Source organism: Rhincodon typus, chromosome 16, assembly GCF_021869965.1.
Source record: "Rhincodon typus isolate 14 chromosome 16, sRhiTyp1.1, whole genome shotgun sequence".
NCBI lineage: Eukaryota > Metazoa > Chordata > Chondrichthyes > Orectolobiformes > Rhincodontidae > Rhincodon > Rhincodon typus.
The window spans coordinates 56,219,423-56,235,575 of record NC_063347.1 but is presented as its reverse complement, the minus strand read 5'-3'; the positions used below and the strand labels follow the sequence as shown (position 1 = coordinate 56,235,575).

General features: G+C 39.8%; 1 protein-coding gene across 1 annotated transcript in view; it reads left to right on the top strand.

Annotated features, from left to right (window-relative positions):
• Positions 1-16,153, top strand: part of dnah1 (dynein, axonemal, heavy chain 1) — a 395,000-nt gene that overhangs the window by 326,581 nt on the left and 52,266 nt on the right. The window contains exons 69-72 of the mRNA XM_048606524.1: positions 3,727-3,885; positions 4,302-4,433; positions 7,348-7,518; positions 12,948-13,127. Coding sequence (XP_048462481.1) covers positions 3,727-3,885; positions 4,302-4,433; positions 7,348-7,518; positions 12,948-13,127 — 642 coding nt within the window. The remainder of the gene's footprint in view (positions 1-3,726; positions 3,886-4,301; positions 4,434-7,347; positions 7,519-12,947; positions 13,128-16,153) is intronic.

Below are 16,153 nucleotides of genomic sequence, written 5' to 3'. Positions count from 1 at the left end.
CCCTTGTGTTCATATAGCTTCCTTATAAATGCACTTCTGCTTTTTCTGTAATCCACTTAATGTGGTGGCAAGTTCCACATTCAAACAACTTTCTGCATTTTTAAATAATTCATTTATGCAATGTTGGTATTGCTGGCAAGGCCAGTATTTATTTCCCATCCCTATTCACCCTGGAAGGTGGTGGTGAGTTGTCTTATTAAACCACTTTAGTCCTCGGGGTGTAGGAACAGAAATAGTGCCTATAAGAAGCTGGTTCCAGGGTTTTTACTCAGTGACAGTAAAGGAACAGTGATATACTTCCAAGTCAGAATGAAGAATGGCTTGGAAGGGAACTTGCAGGTGGTTGTGTTCCCATGTATCTGCCTCTCTTGTCTTTTAAGTGGTAGAGGTCAAATGTTGCAAAGGTGCTGTCAAAGTAGCCTTGGTGAGTTATTGCAGTAGATGTGGTGTGTTGATTTCAAGCAGGCTGTTTTGTCCTGGATGGTGTCAAGCTTCTTGAGTGTTGTTGGGGCTACACTCATTCAGGCAAGTTGGGAATATTTCATCACACTCCTGACTTGTGCCTTGTAGATGGCGGACAGGCCTTGGGAAGTCAAGAGGTGAACTATTCGTCATTGAACTCCTAGCCAGCCTCTGACCTGTCACAGTATTTACAGCACTGTCTTCTGAATTCTTTTTGGGAGTTATTACTAACTCACATATCTTAATTTAATGTCACCTGTTTTGAATTCCCCCAAAAGTGAAAACATCTCTATGTCAATCTATGCCTAAAGTAAGAACAGCAAAGGCTAAAGTACATCATCTAGCTTCTAAACGAGTAAGGTGAGCTAAATTTTGAATGGGAAACTATTCTAGAAGTCCAGTATTTATCTCCCTGTTCCCTGTTTTACATGTTGAACAATCTGCTATAAACTTTGTTATTGGGACTCTTGTGATACAATAGTAGCATCCCTTCCTCTAAGCCATAGAGGCCTGGCTTCAAGTCCTACCTGCCCCAGAGGGTGTGTAATAACATTTCTGAACAAGTTGATTACAATATGTCTACATTTTGTTATTTATGGTTTAATTTCAAAATACAATAATACAACTTATTGAATAATATCCAATAAAATGGCCTGGGTGATTCAAACTAATGGGGTCAGATTAACTGCTGGTTTTATACCCCAGCGATGTTTCTGCTCTTTTCAGCTGCCATTACCACTTTATGGTGAGTTAATTGTGCACTAAAAGCAATTCTCCAATTGGATAGGGATGGTTAATTAAGTTGCACTTCTGTGAGATATAGGTGGTTGGGGTTAAGTTATTTGCAACTTGTGTATCACTGCCTTAACAATAGGACTCAATTTGCATTTTACAATGGAGTTCCCTCATGTTTCCAAAAAGAATCTTGGAAGGCACCCATCAAAAAAAGGTCTGGTGTAATTGCAACAAGACCATAGTAATAGAAGAAATCCAGATAGCCCCTCAAGCCTGTTCTGCCATTCTGTAACATCATGGCTGATCTTTGATCTAAATCTATACATCAACATTTGCTCCATATCCTTTAATACATTTGGCTTAGAAAGATCTATCCATCTCAGTTTAAAGTTGAGTGTTGATCTAGCATTAATTGTCATTATGGAAGAGAATTCCAAACTTCTACTACCCTTTGAGTATAGAGTTGTTTCCTAATTTCACTCATGAAGATTTGGCTCAGCTTCGGTAAATTATGCTCTTTTGACTTAGACTCCTGGACCAGCAGAAACAGCTTACCTCTATCTACCCCAAATGTTTCCATGGATATCTTAAACTTCCATCAGATCCTCTCTTAACATTATAAGTTCCAGGGATTGTAACCTTAGCTTGTCTCGTCTCTCCTTGTAATATAACACTTGGAATCTAAATATTATTCTGCTAAACCTATGCTGCAGTCCCTCCAAGATCAAAATACTTTTCTGGTGCGGTGCCCACAACTGTTCACAGTACTCAAGGTGTGGTCTAAACTTGTACAGTAGTAGCATGATTTATATATATATCAGTCCGTTCATGATTTATATATATCAGTCCCCTTTATATATCAGTCCATTCACCATAAAGGTCAGTCTGATTGTATATAATTAGTTCCTGTACCCGGCCATTATTTTTTCATGATCTGTGTACCTGGACCCTCGGGTACTCTGTTCATTGCTTTTCACCATTTAGAAATTGTATTGTTCTATCCTCTTTTTCATTCAAACTAGGTAACCCCACATTTGCGTACATTGAAGTTAATCTATCAGTTTTGTCTATTCCCTTAATCTTTCAATAACTTTGCTATTTTTATTTCTATTTATTATTCCTAAAATGTAATATCCATAATTGGACAGTTGAGCTCAAATGAGCAATTTTTAAAGGTTCAACATAACTTCATTTCATATTTACTCTTTCTGTTCTTTCAGTACAGAATTCTGTATGCATTTTAACCATTTACCCAACCTGCCTTGCAACATTCCCCAATTTGCGCACACAAATTCCCAAGTCTCTATGTTGCTGTACTCCTTTCAGAATTGTATCCTTTGTTTTATACTGCTTCTCCCTGTTTTTCCTACTAAATTGTAGCACACTTCACCACTCTGCATTAAATTTCATCTGTCACAATTCTCCTATTTCAACAGCCTATGTCCTTTTGAGGTTAATCACTATCCTTGTAATTCAAAACACTTCCAAATTTTGTGTCACCTGCTATTTGATTCATTTCGTTAAGGCCGTTCTGTTTGTGCACCACATTTGCCTAATCTCTGCATTTATCCAATCTACCACAACACAGCTGCTACAGCGTACCTATACATAGCATCTACTACAATCTTAAAACCTTCACAATTTTTTATTCTGTGCAAGAAGTCTTATCTTTCTGACTAGCACTAGATTTGTCCTTATAGTTGAAAAAATGTCATCTTTAATCATTAAGTTATTCCTCCCTCTCAAGAATTTCATCTCCTTCCAGTAAAGCTTACAACTTGGTATATTTAGTTCCCACACCTGACCATCTTGAGGTCATGCTACAATCATGTCTACTATGTCATACCATCCAACTTGAATTTGCACCTGCAGTTTCTGCATTTGATACTTCTACTTATTATGTATATATAAAGAATATTATTTGGGTTCTAATACTCTATCCACACAATTTTTATTTATAATCCTTGAGTTCTGCTGCTGCTGCTGAACAAGTGCTGTTCCAACAGCATTCAAGAAACTCAACACATTCTCTGTAAGGCAGCCTGCTTTAATGGTACCCTATTCAGCACCTTAAACATTCACTCCCTTCACCTCTAGCAATACTATGGCCTCCAATGAAAATCTAGTATCTTGTATATCTACAAGATATACTGCCATAACTTACCACGGTTTCTTCTACTACCAGAAGGACAAAGCCAATCGTCACAAACACCAGCATTTGCAATCTGCTCTCCAAATCACCCATTATCCTTACTTGGAAATATATTACCATTCCTTCTGAATTTAAATTTTGGAACTCCCTTCCTAACAGCACCATGGAATTATTTTCACCACACAGGATACAGCAGTTAAAGAAGGTAACTCCCTACCACCTTCTCAGGGATAATTGGGAATGGGCAAAGATTGCTGGACTTGCTAGTGATGCCCCACATGCCATGAACAAACAAAATATATTCTGATTAGATCAGTTGATTGATAATGCTATGATATTTCTGAGAGTATGCTTTTTAAAGTTATTATTTCTTTCAGACCTCTGATCTGAGCACAGTTTTTAAAGATTCAGCTCCCAGCGTTCCATTGATCTTTGTGTTATCGCCAGGCACAGATCCTGCAGCTGACCTGTATAAATTTGCAGAAGAGATGAAATTTTCAAAAAAAATGAGTGCTATTTCACTAGGGCAGGGACAGGTAAGCAAAAACATTCCCAAATAGAACTTGGTTAAGCAACTTCATTGTCTTTAGGGATTTGTTGCTGGATTACCATTAGACAGGCAAGCTTAAATAATAACATGATAAATGAAAGAGCTGCAGATGCTGAAGGAAGATCTGGAACAAAAACAGAAATTGCTGCAGAAACTTATCAGGTCTGGTCACACCTGTAGAGAGAAAGCTGAGTTAAAATTTCGAATCCGGTGACCTTTCTTCAGAACTGAACGGGACTCAAAATGTTAACTCTGCTTTCTCTCCACAGATGCTGCCAGACTTGTAAAGCTAGAAAGAGCTTATAAGCATCTTGAAAAGCCCAGAAACCTGATTTAAAATGTAACACTTTTAGGAAGTGTTTTTTTGTGATAAATGTTAATTGAATGCCTTTTTATTCACAGGGGCCAAGGGCAGAAGCTATGATGCGTAATTCTATGGAGCGAGGAAAGTGGGTGTTTTTTCAAAATTGTCATCTGGCCCCTAGCTGGATGCCTTCTCTGGAAAGACTTATTGAAACTGTGGACCCTGACAAGGTGATTGTTCTGTTTTCGTATGAAGAAAGATGAACAACCTATGCTGTACATATCAGTTCACCCCTTTCAATATAATTTGATAACTAGCTTTTTACAAACAAGATTGAAGATTGTGAGGGAAATGTAGAGACAGTGAATGTTTGGAAACTACTGGAGTCATGAAAGTGTCATCTTTGTAAATTCAACTGATCAAGGATGGTATAAGGGATGTAGATAAAAATTCTATAGTTTTGGTCCATCCATCTCTTGAATTAACGCAGCAGCAACTTTGCCCAGCTTTCCTTCAGAAGTTGGAATGGATTAGGAGAGTTTCTTGGACTCAAAAACACTGACCAATTTATAAAAATGGATCTATTGTCCTCTGTGAAACATTAAATACCTTTACTTGCCATGCCTGTATTTTGGTAAATATTAATGTACGTCAGCATACATAACTATCTCTTACCCAACAAAACAGTCAATTGATAAGTCTTAATACCTAAGAAATTGTCCATGTTCTAACAGACAGCAGTGTATATTCTCTGCAGTCTTCAGAAATAGCAAGCAGCAATAAATTCTAATCTGCTTGAACATTAAGCAGCGTTCTTTTACATACTGATACAACAAATCAGTGAAGGAACTGAGTTGAATGGGCCAAGTTACTTTGCTTTACTTAGTTGTTTGGGCCTTTAAAGAAGACTGAATTGCGTTCATACACCCCTTTTGCAACCTGAAGGCATCCTAAAGCATACTCGAGCCAATGAAGTATGTTTTGAACTGTGGTAGCTTGTTGTAGTGTCACATTGTATGCTGTTGCCGAAAGGGTGCGATACTGCATACTGACTTCCATCAATGCAGTTCCAAATCACCTGCCTGCAACACATGTCAATTGCCACAGAAGAAATTCTTATTTTTTGCTTATTACTTAGAGTGGCACCTAACATTCCTTCTGCTAAAAGAAAATAACTTGTATTCATGCACTACTTCTTACAACCTCGGGGATACCAAAGAGGCACTTTTGAAGTGTAGTCATTATTGTAAGCTGCAACCAATTTATGCCTAAAATTAGAAACAGTGACGTGATGACATCAAACATACTGTCCATCAATGAATAATCACTGCAGGGTGGATTTTATGACCCTCCCACACCCCTCCCCACCTCGTTGACAGCTTAGCAGGTGTGAAAGTTCATGGATACCATGCCTGCCACCTACTGCCCACCCCTTATCCTTGTCATAATTTGACCAGGAAATCCACCTGCCTGAGGGCTAATTGAGACTCTTATTTAACTAAAGGCCACTTAAGGGCTTCATTCTGTCCCCACTCAGATTTAACTAATGGAAGGGCAAAGCATTTGTGCTACCGTGGTGATGTCCCCTTCTCTCAATCAATGGGTCTGATTTCAAGTCCCATCTCTCCTTGAGGTAAAACATGACATGTCTGAATAGGCTGATTAAAATAACTTAATTAGTGGCAAGAGGGGTTCACATCAAGCATCCAACCTCAAAGCTTGTATGGCTGTTGGTGACAAGAGGATGGGGCCTGTTTAAGAGTCATCAATGTTCATTAGAGATCCCCCCAAGATCCTTCTCCCCTGCCATCCCCCAACACAGCCTGTCATATTGGTCTGGATCCTGGTAGCTTGAAGTATTTTTCACATTCGCTGATGTGGTACTGGATAAAGGTTGTTTGAGGTAGTTTGCTGCCACCAATCCTATTTTGTTTTTGCTTTGACTTGGGCCTACCTAGTGATTAATGATGGAGTATACACTACCATACAGCATCATCAGAACAGGTACTCTTCTAAGATAGCAAGTAGGTTTATTGCATGAAAGCGATAAGTATAACTACATTTGGTCAGTCAAAATTACTAGGACCTTAGGGAGCTATGGATACATCTGCTCTGTCCAAAAGGTAGAGGAAAACCCCTGGTCTCCACCATAGACTATATGCGACATCAGTAAAATGGGTGCAGCCAATGTAACATGAAATTTAACTTCTTATACAACGTGACCCACCAGGTTTCTGTCTACACTGCCTTATCTACTGTCCTCTCTGCTTGCCAGGTCTTCTGGCCTAACCACAGCAGTACCCACTGCTCAAGTTACTTTCACTCTGGCTCCACTGAATCTTCAGGGTCAAGGACTGGATGCAATTCTAGCAGTAACCACCCCTCCTGGTAGCACTGTGGAGACTGGAGAACTGCTGGCCATTTGATTGGCCAGCACCTGATGGGGAGAAACTCTTAACTTATACCAATTAACAGCCTGTCTGACTGCTATTATATCACTGCAGGAAAACTGCTCGAGAAGAGGCAGGTTCACCCCCAACATTTTGTCCTGGGGGCTTTCAACCATGCATTTTGGAATACCAGGTGTGGATGTGTGCTACTTGACTGATTTTATGATTGAAATTGCTTCAGAATTAATCAACAAGCTATCTGAGATAACAAGATGTAGAGCTGGATGAACACAGCAGGCCAAGCAGCATCAGAGGAGCAGGAGAACTGACATTTCGGGCCTAGACCCTTCTTCAGAAATGGGGGAGGGGAAGGGGATTCTGAAGTAAATAGGGAGAGAGGGAGAGGCGGATAGAAGATGGATAAAGGAGAAGATAGGTGGAGAGGAGGCAGACAGGTCAAAGAGGCGGGGGTGGAGCCAGTAAAGGTGAGTGTAGGTGGGGAATTAGGGAGGGGATAGGTCAGTCCAGGGAGGATGGACAAAGGGGTGGGATGAGGCTAGTAGGTAGTAGATGGGGGTGGGGCTTGAGGTGGGAGGAGGGGATAGGTGGGAGGAAGGACAGGTTAGGGAGCCGGGGACAAGCTGAGCTGGTTTTGGGATGCGGTTGGGGGACGGGAGATTTTGAAAGATTCTCCAGCATCTGCAGTTCCTACTATCTCTGAAACAAGCTATCTGTTCTTTTTTTTAATATCCAGGTTCATCGAGACTTCAGGATTTGGCTGACTAGTTTACCAAGCAATAAATTTCCAGTTTCAATTCTTCAGAATGGCTCTAAGATGACAATTGAACCACCAAGGGGAATAAAAGCAAATTTAATGAAAACCTACATGAACCTCACCAATGACTTCCTGAACTCTTGTTCTAAAGTAAATTTATAATTAATATTTTATTACAAGTAAAGTTTATCGTTTTAATATATGGGATACTCAATAGTGAATAAATAATATTCAACTCCTCTATTCTTCCCATCAAAGTGCATCTTCCAAGTTTTTGCCCATTCACTTATCCCTCTCTAGATTCTTGTGTAATCCTCAGCAGTTACCTTCCTACTTATTTTTATGTCATCTGCAAACTTGGCCATAGTACATACATTTTCCTCATGCAAATCACTTACATATATTGTCAATAATTGTGACCCGCAATAGTCCCTGTGGCACTCGATTAGTTTCAAGTTGCCATCCTAAAAATGTCCCCGTTATCCAAACTCTCAGATTTCTTCTAGGTAGTCATTCTTCTATGCATCTTGGTATATTACCTCCATCACCCTGGGCTCTTATTTTAAATAGACTAATGTGTGATGCCTTATCAAATGCCTTCTGAAAATCCAAACATACTACATTATTTAATCTATCCTGCTTGTTACTTCTCAAAGAATTCCAATAAATTTGTCGGGCATGATTTCCCCTTCATGAAGCCATGCTGACTCTGCCCGATAATATTATGTATTTCTAAATGTTCTGCTATGACATCCTTTACAATAGACTTTAACATTTTCCCAATAACAGATGTTAAGCTAACTGGTCTATAGTTACCTTTTATTTTGTCTTCTTTCTTTATTTAAATAAAAGTATTACAGTGTCAGTTTTTCAAACCTCTAGGACTTTTCCAGAATCTGAGGGTTCCTGGAAGATTAATACCAGTGCATCCCCTGTCTCTATAGCTAATTCTTTTAATCTCCTGGGATGTGACCCATCAGGTTTCATTCACTATGATTATTCTCAAAGTGAATAAATCTTGGAATATCACAACGAATGTATCAAATATCATATATCTGCTGTCTCACAGCACCAGGGACCCAGGTTTGATTCCACCCTCGGGCGACTGTCTATGTGGAGTTTGCACATTCACCCTGTGTCTACGTGGGTTTTCTCCGGGTGCTCAGGTTTCCTCCCACAGTCCAAAGATGTGCAGATTGGGTGGATTGGCGATCTTAAATTGCCCATAGTGTCTAGGGTGGGAAATGCAGGGATAGGGTAGGCGATGCGTCTGGGTGGGACTCAATGCGTTTGGACTCAATGGGCCGAATGGCCTGCTTTCACACTGTAGGGATACTATGGATTCCATGATACCTCTTTTAAAACATTAGGATGTTGGTTATCCAGTCCAAGGGATTTATTGGTTTTAATCCCATAATGTTCTCTAGTACTTTATACTAATGACATGAATCAGTATACATTCCTCACATTCATTAACCCCTTGGTTCATCATTATTTTGAAATTTATTACATGCTTTCTATTATGAAATCAGTTACAAGTCATTTTTAATGGTCTCTGCCATTTCCTAAATTCCCACTGCAATTTCATACCCCTCAGTCTCCAGGGGACCAACATTTACTTTTGTTATTTTCTTCCATTTTACATACTTGTAGGAGCTCTTATGATCTTTTACTTCTTGCTTGTTTACTCCCATTTTACTTTTTCTCTTTGTATCAATTTATTAGTTGTCCAAAACCTTCCAATCTTAAGGCTTGCTAGTCATCCTTGCAATGTTATTAGCTTCATCTAAACAGGATGGAAGGCTCAATTTTCCATGGCAATTTTGCACCTTGGAGATATATATTTTCTTAGAGAATTTGAATTTTATTTTAAATGTTTTTCGCTGCTTATCTACCTCCAAATCTTTAAACTAACTGAGAATCATAGCAATGAAGAGGCCATTTCATATCTACACCAGTTCTATGCCAGAGAAACTCAGCTACCCCCCTTCCCTTGGCCTTTCCCAGTAAGACCTGTATTTCCTTTCTCCTAATGTGCTTATCGAATTTTGTTTTGAAAGTAATAATTAAACCTGCCTCCAATACACTTTCAGGCAGTGTAGTTCAGATCCTAACCTGTTTGCTACAAAAAGTGACCCTTGCATCACAATTCTTTCTTTAGCCATTCAATTTAAACTGGTTCCCTCTGGTTCTTGATCCTTCTACCAATGGGAAATGTTTCTGTCTTCTCTTCATGATTTTGAACACCTCCACCAAATCTCCTTTCAACTTTCTCATCTCTAAAGAGACCAATTTATTCCGTACTTTATCAACATAGCTGAATTCCCTCATTCATGTAAACATTTTTGTAAATCTGTTCTTCCCTCTCTTTAAAGACTTCATATACTTTAAATAGTGTGGTTTACAGAATTGGATAAACACTCCGAATGAGGCTGCGCCAGTATTTTATAAAGGTCCATTATCACCTCCTTACTTTTGTATTTTATGTCTCTACTTTTAAAGCTCAGGATCCAGTATGCATTTATGATCAACTTCTTAACCTGACCTGCCATTTTCAATTAAAAGCAAAGTACTGCTAATGCTGGAGATAAAGAACATAGAACAGTACAGCACAGGAACAGTCCCCTCACACCACCATGTCTGTGCCCGGCACAAAGCTATTCTAAACTAATCCCGTCTACCCACACATGGTCAGTATCCCTCTACTTTCTGCCTGTTTGTGTGTCCGTCCAAACTTTGCTATCAAATACACTTCTACCATCTCCCCTAGCAGAGCATTTCAAACCACCCTCTGTGCAAAAAAGAACTTGCTTCTATCAGTCGCCCTTCAGCCTCCAACATTCTAGCAAAAACAATGCAAGTTTGTCCAACCTTTCACTATAGCTAATACCCTCCAATCCTGGCAACATCCTGGTAAGCCTCTTGTACACCCTGAAATAAAACTCAGAATGACTGGCAGTTTCTATAGAGAGAGAAACAGAGTTAACCTTTCGCGTCCAATATGACTTCTTTGGAACCAAGAAGAGTTGCATTGGATTTGAAACATTAACTCTGTTTCTTCCTGTTACTTGCGATGATTTGTGATGGAACTAAATTCAGTTAATTAATAGACTTGATTAATTTAAAAAGTGGAATTGAAAGCTTTGGCTGGATTTAGTGTTCTTTGCAGTAGCTGTGGTGGCAGATATATTCAGAAGCGATAAACCCTTAAACCTAGCAAACGCATTTACTGAGTGGCAGGAAGGGAGCAGATATCTCAGCAGTGCCAACCATCCAGTTACTTGAACTTCCTACTGTGCACCCACTACCTCTGTGGAGGAGAGACCCACCTCTAGTTTCAGTGATGCTGTCATGAAACTATCAGCAAAAAAGCCACCTGTTTCATGTATGTCCTTTAGGGAAAGAAATCTGTCATCAATACCTGGTCTGGCCATCAGTGACTCCAGGCCCACAGCAATGCAGCTGACTTTTAGTTGTTCACCAAAATAGGCTAAAAGCCACTCAGTTTGAGGGCAATTATGGATGGGCAACAAATGCTGACCTTGCCAGCAATGGCCAGATGCCATGATAGAGTAAAAAAGAATATTTCTCTTCATTATATTTCATTGGCCATATGTCTGCCCATTCCAAAAGCCTGTCTATACCCATTTGTAGTCTGTCTCTACCCTCCCGACAGTTCATAACACTTTCAAGGTTATGTCATCTGTACATTCTGAAATTCTTTCCTGTGCATCCAAGTCTAAATCATTAATACGTATGAAGAAAATCTACTGCTAGGGAACACATGGAATATAGCTAACTTTGTACCCATACTGGCTCTGACCCTTTTTATTCCACAAACTTCAACATTATTAGCAAGGCATTTTAATAAAAAGCCTGTTGGAAATTCATTTGCACCACATAATTAAAAACTCATTCAAGTTCATTAACACAATTTACCTTTATAAACCCAGGCTAGTCTTCCCTGATAATTTTGTCCAGATTATTGTCTCCAAAAGCCTTCCTACCACAGAGGTTAAACTGACTGGCCTGCAGCTACTGGGTTTATCCCTAAATCCTATTTGCCTGAGACTGATCCACTGTAGTCCCAATACTTAATTGATCACAACATAAAATTAATGTATTTTTCCCAGTTACACAATGACCAATTTAATACCTTATCTAGATCAGGTTTTAAACAATAAGATCTAAGATCTATTAACCATATAAAGAATAAATGAATATGCAATAATTGGTTAACATATAAACATAGTAATAAAGAAATATAACTAGTTATCCCTCTAAATATCGCCTATACACGCATCCAAAAACACACTCTTTAAGGAAAAGTGAAAAAAATAATTTCCCTGCAGGGATGGCTTTCTGGGGGAAAAAAGCACTTTGGTCAATCGGTTATTCTTGAAGGCAAAAGGATAAACCGTAGTATGTCCCAAAGTGTGTTGCTCTGAAGTTTTGATACCTGTAATCAAGTCTCAAAGTACACACAAAGATAGTAAGAACTGCCGATGCTGGAGTCAGAGATAACACAGTGTGAGCTGGAGGAACACAACAGGCCAGGCAGCATTAGAGGAGCAGGTAAGTTAACGTTTTGGGTCAGGAACTTTCATCAGCTTTCCTGTTCCTCTGATGCTGCCTGGCCTGCTGTGTTTCTCCAGCTCCACATTGTGTTATCAAATTACACACAGTTGTCTCTGTAATCTTGCAGACAACTTGTTCAGGAAGTACAATCTTGATCCTCAATTATACTTTCAGAAGAACAAATATTTTATCCCTGAACTCAACAGCAGGCCTTTTCTTTTCAGAAATGAGAGAGATCAACTGGGTAGCTTGTTCTTAACAACCTATCCTCCAACTCACTGGGTTCTTAACAGGCTTTCTTTGAACTGAACCAGATAAAACAAGAAACTCTCCAAACCAGTCACTGTTATAAAACAGTCCTAGTAGGTTCTACAAGTTATCACCAGTTATGTGATTTATAGGAAGCCTTATTTTTAAAAATCTCGAATGTCCGCAGTGAACTCCAGCTATTTCCACAAAACTTGAAATAAATCCATTTTCCACAATTCTTCAAAATATAATTCCTCCAATCAGTATTAAACTAAAAAGCATCTTGATAACAAAGATATAATAGTTTCTCCAATTCTCTGACACCACCCCTGTGTCCAATAAGAACTGTCTCCACAATTTCCACTTTTACTTACTTCAGTGTCAGCAAATATTCCCTCTGGTTTGCTGGTCCTAAGGTATTAGTCACCCAAGCTCTCACACCTTTCAAGTGGTTCATTGTTCAGTTGCAGTTTTCTACCAATCTCTGTTGAGTTTACCTGCTCCAAATCCATTCTCATTCCACTGAAACTGGTCCCCCTCCAAAAATGTATACTTCTCCCTTGCGCCAAGTAAACCTTAATTTGGTACTATAGTAACTGCAAAACATCATGACAAGCAGGTAATGTTTGTGAACAACTCTTCTGATGAAAGAATTTTGAAGTAAGAAACTGTAGGTTTGGTGTAAATCCTTATGAAATATAAACTTGCTTTGTTATTGCAGTTAGATTTTACAATTTTTCCTTTAATTTCAGGTTTCAGATTTTAAGGCTCTCCTTTTATCCTTATGTTTATTCCATGGAATCACCATAGAACGTAGGAAGTTTGGGCCACTTGGTTTCAATATTCCCTATGAATTTACAGATGGAGACTTACGAATCTGCATCAGCCAATTAAAAATGTTCTTGGAAGAGTATACTGAACTGCCCTTCAAGGTGTGTGTGAACATTTATAATTGTAACTGCAAAGTACTGAATTAAATTTATTCAGATGACAGGAAGTCAAAGTGGTAATATAAAAGAATCAGCACCACAGCTTATAATTGATCTGCTCAGCGTAGCTGCCAGGAGACCCTCCATCAAAGAATTGTTTTTTATTCATTCACTGGCTGAACCAGCATTTTTTGTCTATCCTTAATTGCCCTTGAGAAGGTGATGATGAGCTGCCTTCTTGAAACGCTGCAGTCCATGTTCTATAGGTAGACCCACAATGTCATTGGGGAGGGAGTTCCAGGGTTTTGACACAACGATACTGAAGGAATAGTGGTAGATTTCCAAGTCAGGATGGTGAATGATTTAGAGGGCAACTTGCAGGTGGCAGTGCCCCCAAGTATTTGCTGTCTTTATACTTCTAAATAGAAGTCGTCAAGGGTTAGAAAGGTGATGTTTAAGAAGCCTTGGTGAATTTCTGCAGCACATTGTGTACTCTGCTGCTACCAAGCATCAGTGGCAGGAGTGGGTATTTGTGGCAATCAAATGGACTGCTTTGTCTTGAATGGTTTCAAGCTTCTTGAGTGTTAGTGGAGCTGCACTCATCTGGGCAAGTGGGGTGTATTCCATCAGACTTGTGCCTTGTAGTTGGTGGGCAGGCTTCGGGAAGTTAGGAGATGAGTTACTCACTACAAGATTCCTAGCCTCTGACCTGCTCTTATAGCTACAGTATTCATATGGACAGTCAAGTTCTGGTCAATGGTAACCCCAGGATGTTGATAGTGATGGTAATGCCATTAAATATCAAAAGAGTGACGGTTAGATTTTCTCTTTTTGGAGATGGTCATTGCCTGGCATTTGTGTGGCATGAATTGTACTTAGCACTTGTCAGCTCAAACCTGGATGTTGTCCAGGACTTGTTGCGTCTGGACATGGACCACTTTAGTATCTAAGGAGTTGAAAATGGTGCTGAACATTGTCCAATCATCAATGAACATCCCCAATTCTGACTTTATGATGGAAGGCAGATCATTGATGAAGCAGCTGAAAGTGACTGAGCCTAGGTTGGGCCTGACATACTCCTGAAGAGATGTCCTGGATTTGAGACAACTGACCTCTAATAGCCATAACCATCTTGCTCTGTGTTAGGAATGATTCCAAATAGTGCTGGATTTCCCCCGATTTCCATTGACTCCGGTTTTTCTAGGCCTGCTTGATGCCACACTCCATCTAATGGAGCCTTGATGTCAAGGACAACCACTCTTACCTCACCTGTGAAATTGATCTCTTTTTCCATTTTGAACCAAGGTGGAATGAGGTTAGGAGCTGAATGCATTGGCAGAACCCAGACTGAATTTTGGTCAGGAGGTTATTGCTACGCAATTGCTTCTCGATAGCACGGTTGATGACACCTTCTGTGCGGTTCTCGATGCCACACTATAGGATGGGTGTGAAGGCTTTGGAGAGGGTTCACCAGGATGATGCCTGGATTGGAGGGTATTAGCTATAAGGAGATCTTAGAAAAACTTGGATTGTTTTCAGAGTGTCGGAGGCTGAGGGGATAACCTGATAGAAGTATATAAAATTATGAGAGGCATGCATAGGGTGAATAGTTAGACTCTCTATCCCAGAGTGAAAATGTCAAATACTAGGGAACATAGGTTTAAAGTGAGAGGGATAGTTTAAAGGAGATGTGCAAGGCAAGTTTATTTTGCACAGAGGGTGGTTTGTACCTGGAATGTGCTGCCAGAGGAGGTGACAGAAGCAGATGCGATAGAAATGTTCAAGAGGCATTTAGACAGATTTATGAACAGGCAGGGAATAAAGGGATATGGACCATGTGCAGGCAGATAGGATTAGTTTAGAATGGCATCGTGGTCAGTACTGGTATGGTGGGCCAAAGGCCCCTTGTGAGAATGGTGCACCTAGATTGGAGGTCAAAGTTTTCCATTCCTGTCGCCATGCCTACGGTGCTGGTATCCAGGAATAGAGTACAGGTTGTTGCTGTCTCCAGCAGATCCTGGCTCTCCACAGCAGCCCCCAACCTGTCCAGATGATTGCAGAATTCTCTGCTAATGCAGCATCTGGGCAATGAAGACTATTGCATCCCTTATGCCTGTCTGCTGCTGCTGCTCCTCATGCATGAGGATGAAGTGTCTGATTGTCAACCCTACAGTGTCCTCTTTAAAGAGGGCACATGGGCAAGGGATGCCAGTGCTTTGACGGATATCTGCTCACTGGCAAGTTGTTCCTGGAATTGCGCCTAAAACAATAGGATAGAAATTGGATGCAAGAAACGTCACAGTGGCTGGGTAGGCAATTAATGAGGGGTGTTTGGTAAGATACAATGAGAAAACTGGACTTCAGCAATAAAACATAAAATTCAGACCACAGAAATTTTAATAACATGATGATTATTCTCCTGAATTACTCTTAGCAATTTCCTAGAGATCAATTTTCAGTTTTTTGGACACCCTAGGATAATCTTGGAGGGTGGAAAATTCCTCAAATGAATTTATTGAGCTATTGTGTGGAGTCCAATATTTGGTCACCTATCCTGAATCAGGATCTTCCTCCTGGTAAAACTGCAGTTTAGCACCTGAACCAGGATCCCATAGACAAGATGTCCAAATAGTTGGCCTAATGGGCAACATCCTCTCTAATTCTTTAAAACTGATTACAGAATATTCATTTAGATAAGCAGTACATTTAAATTCTTTTGTACGCTCACACAAGCCACAGTATTAGGGAATGACTGACAGATTGCTGTGCAGCTTACAGAGAATTTGCTTTTGGTTGGTGTGTGCATGTGAACTAGTATGTGCATGTGCATTATAGAGACCCTCGCTGTTTTTCCTTTATTTTTCCCTATTGTTTTGGTGGAACTAAGAGTTTGATTTTGAACACCTACGTATTTTTAATTAAAAGAGAAGAAAACAAATGCAAATATTTGCATCATTTGCATCAAATGTTTGCAGTTGGCTACCAGCCCAGAAGATATTGCAACTTAATTGCTAATCCAAGGAACTTTG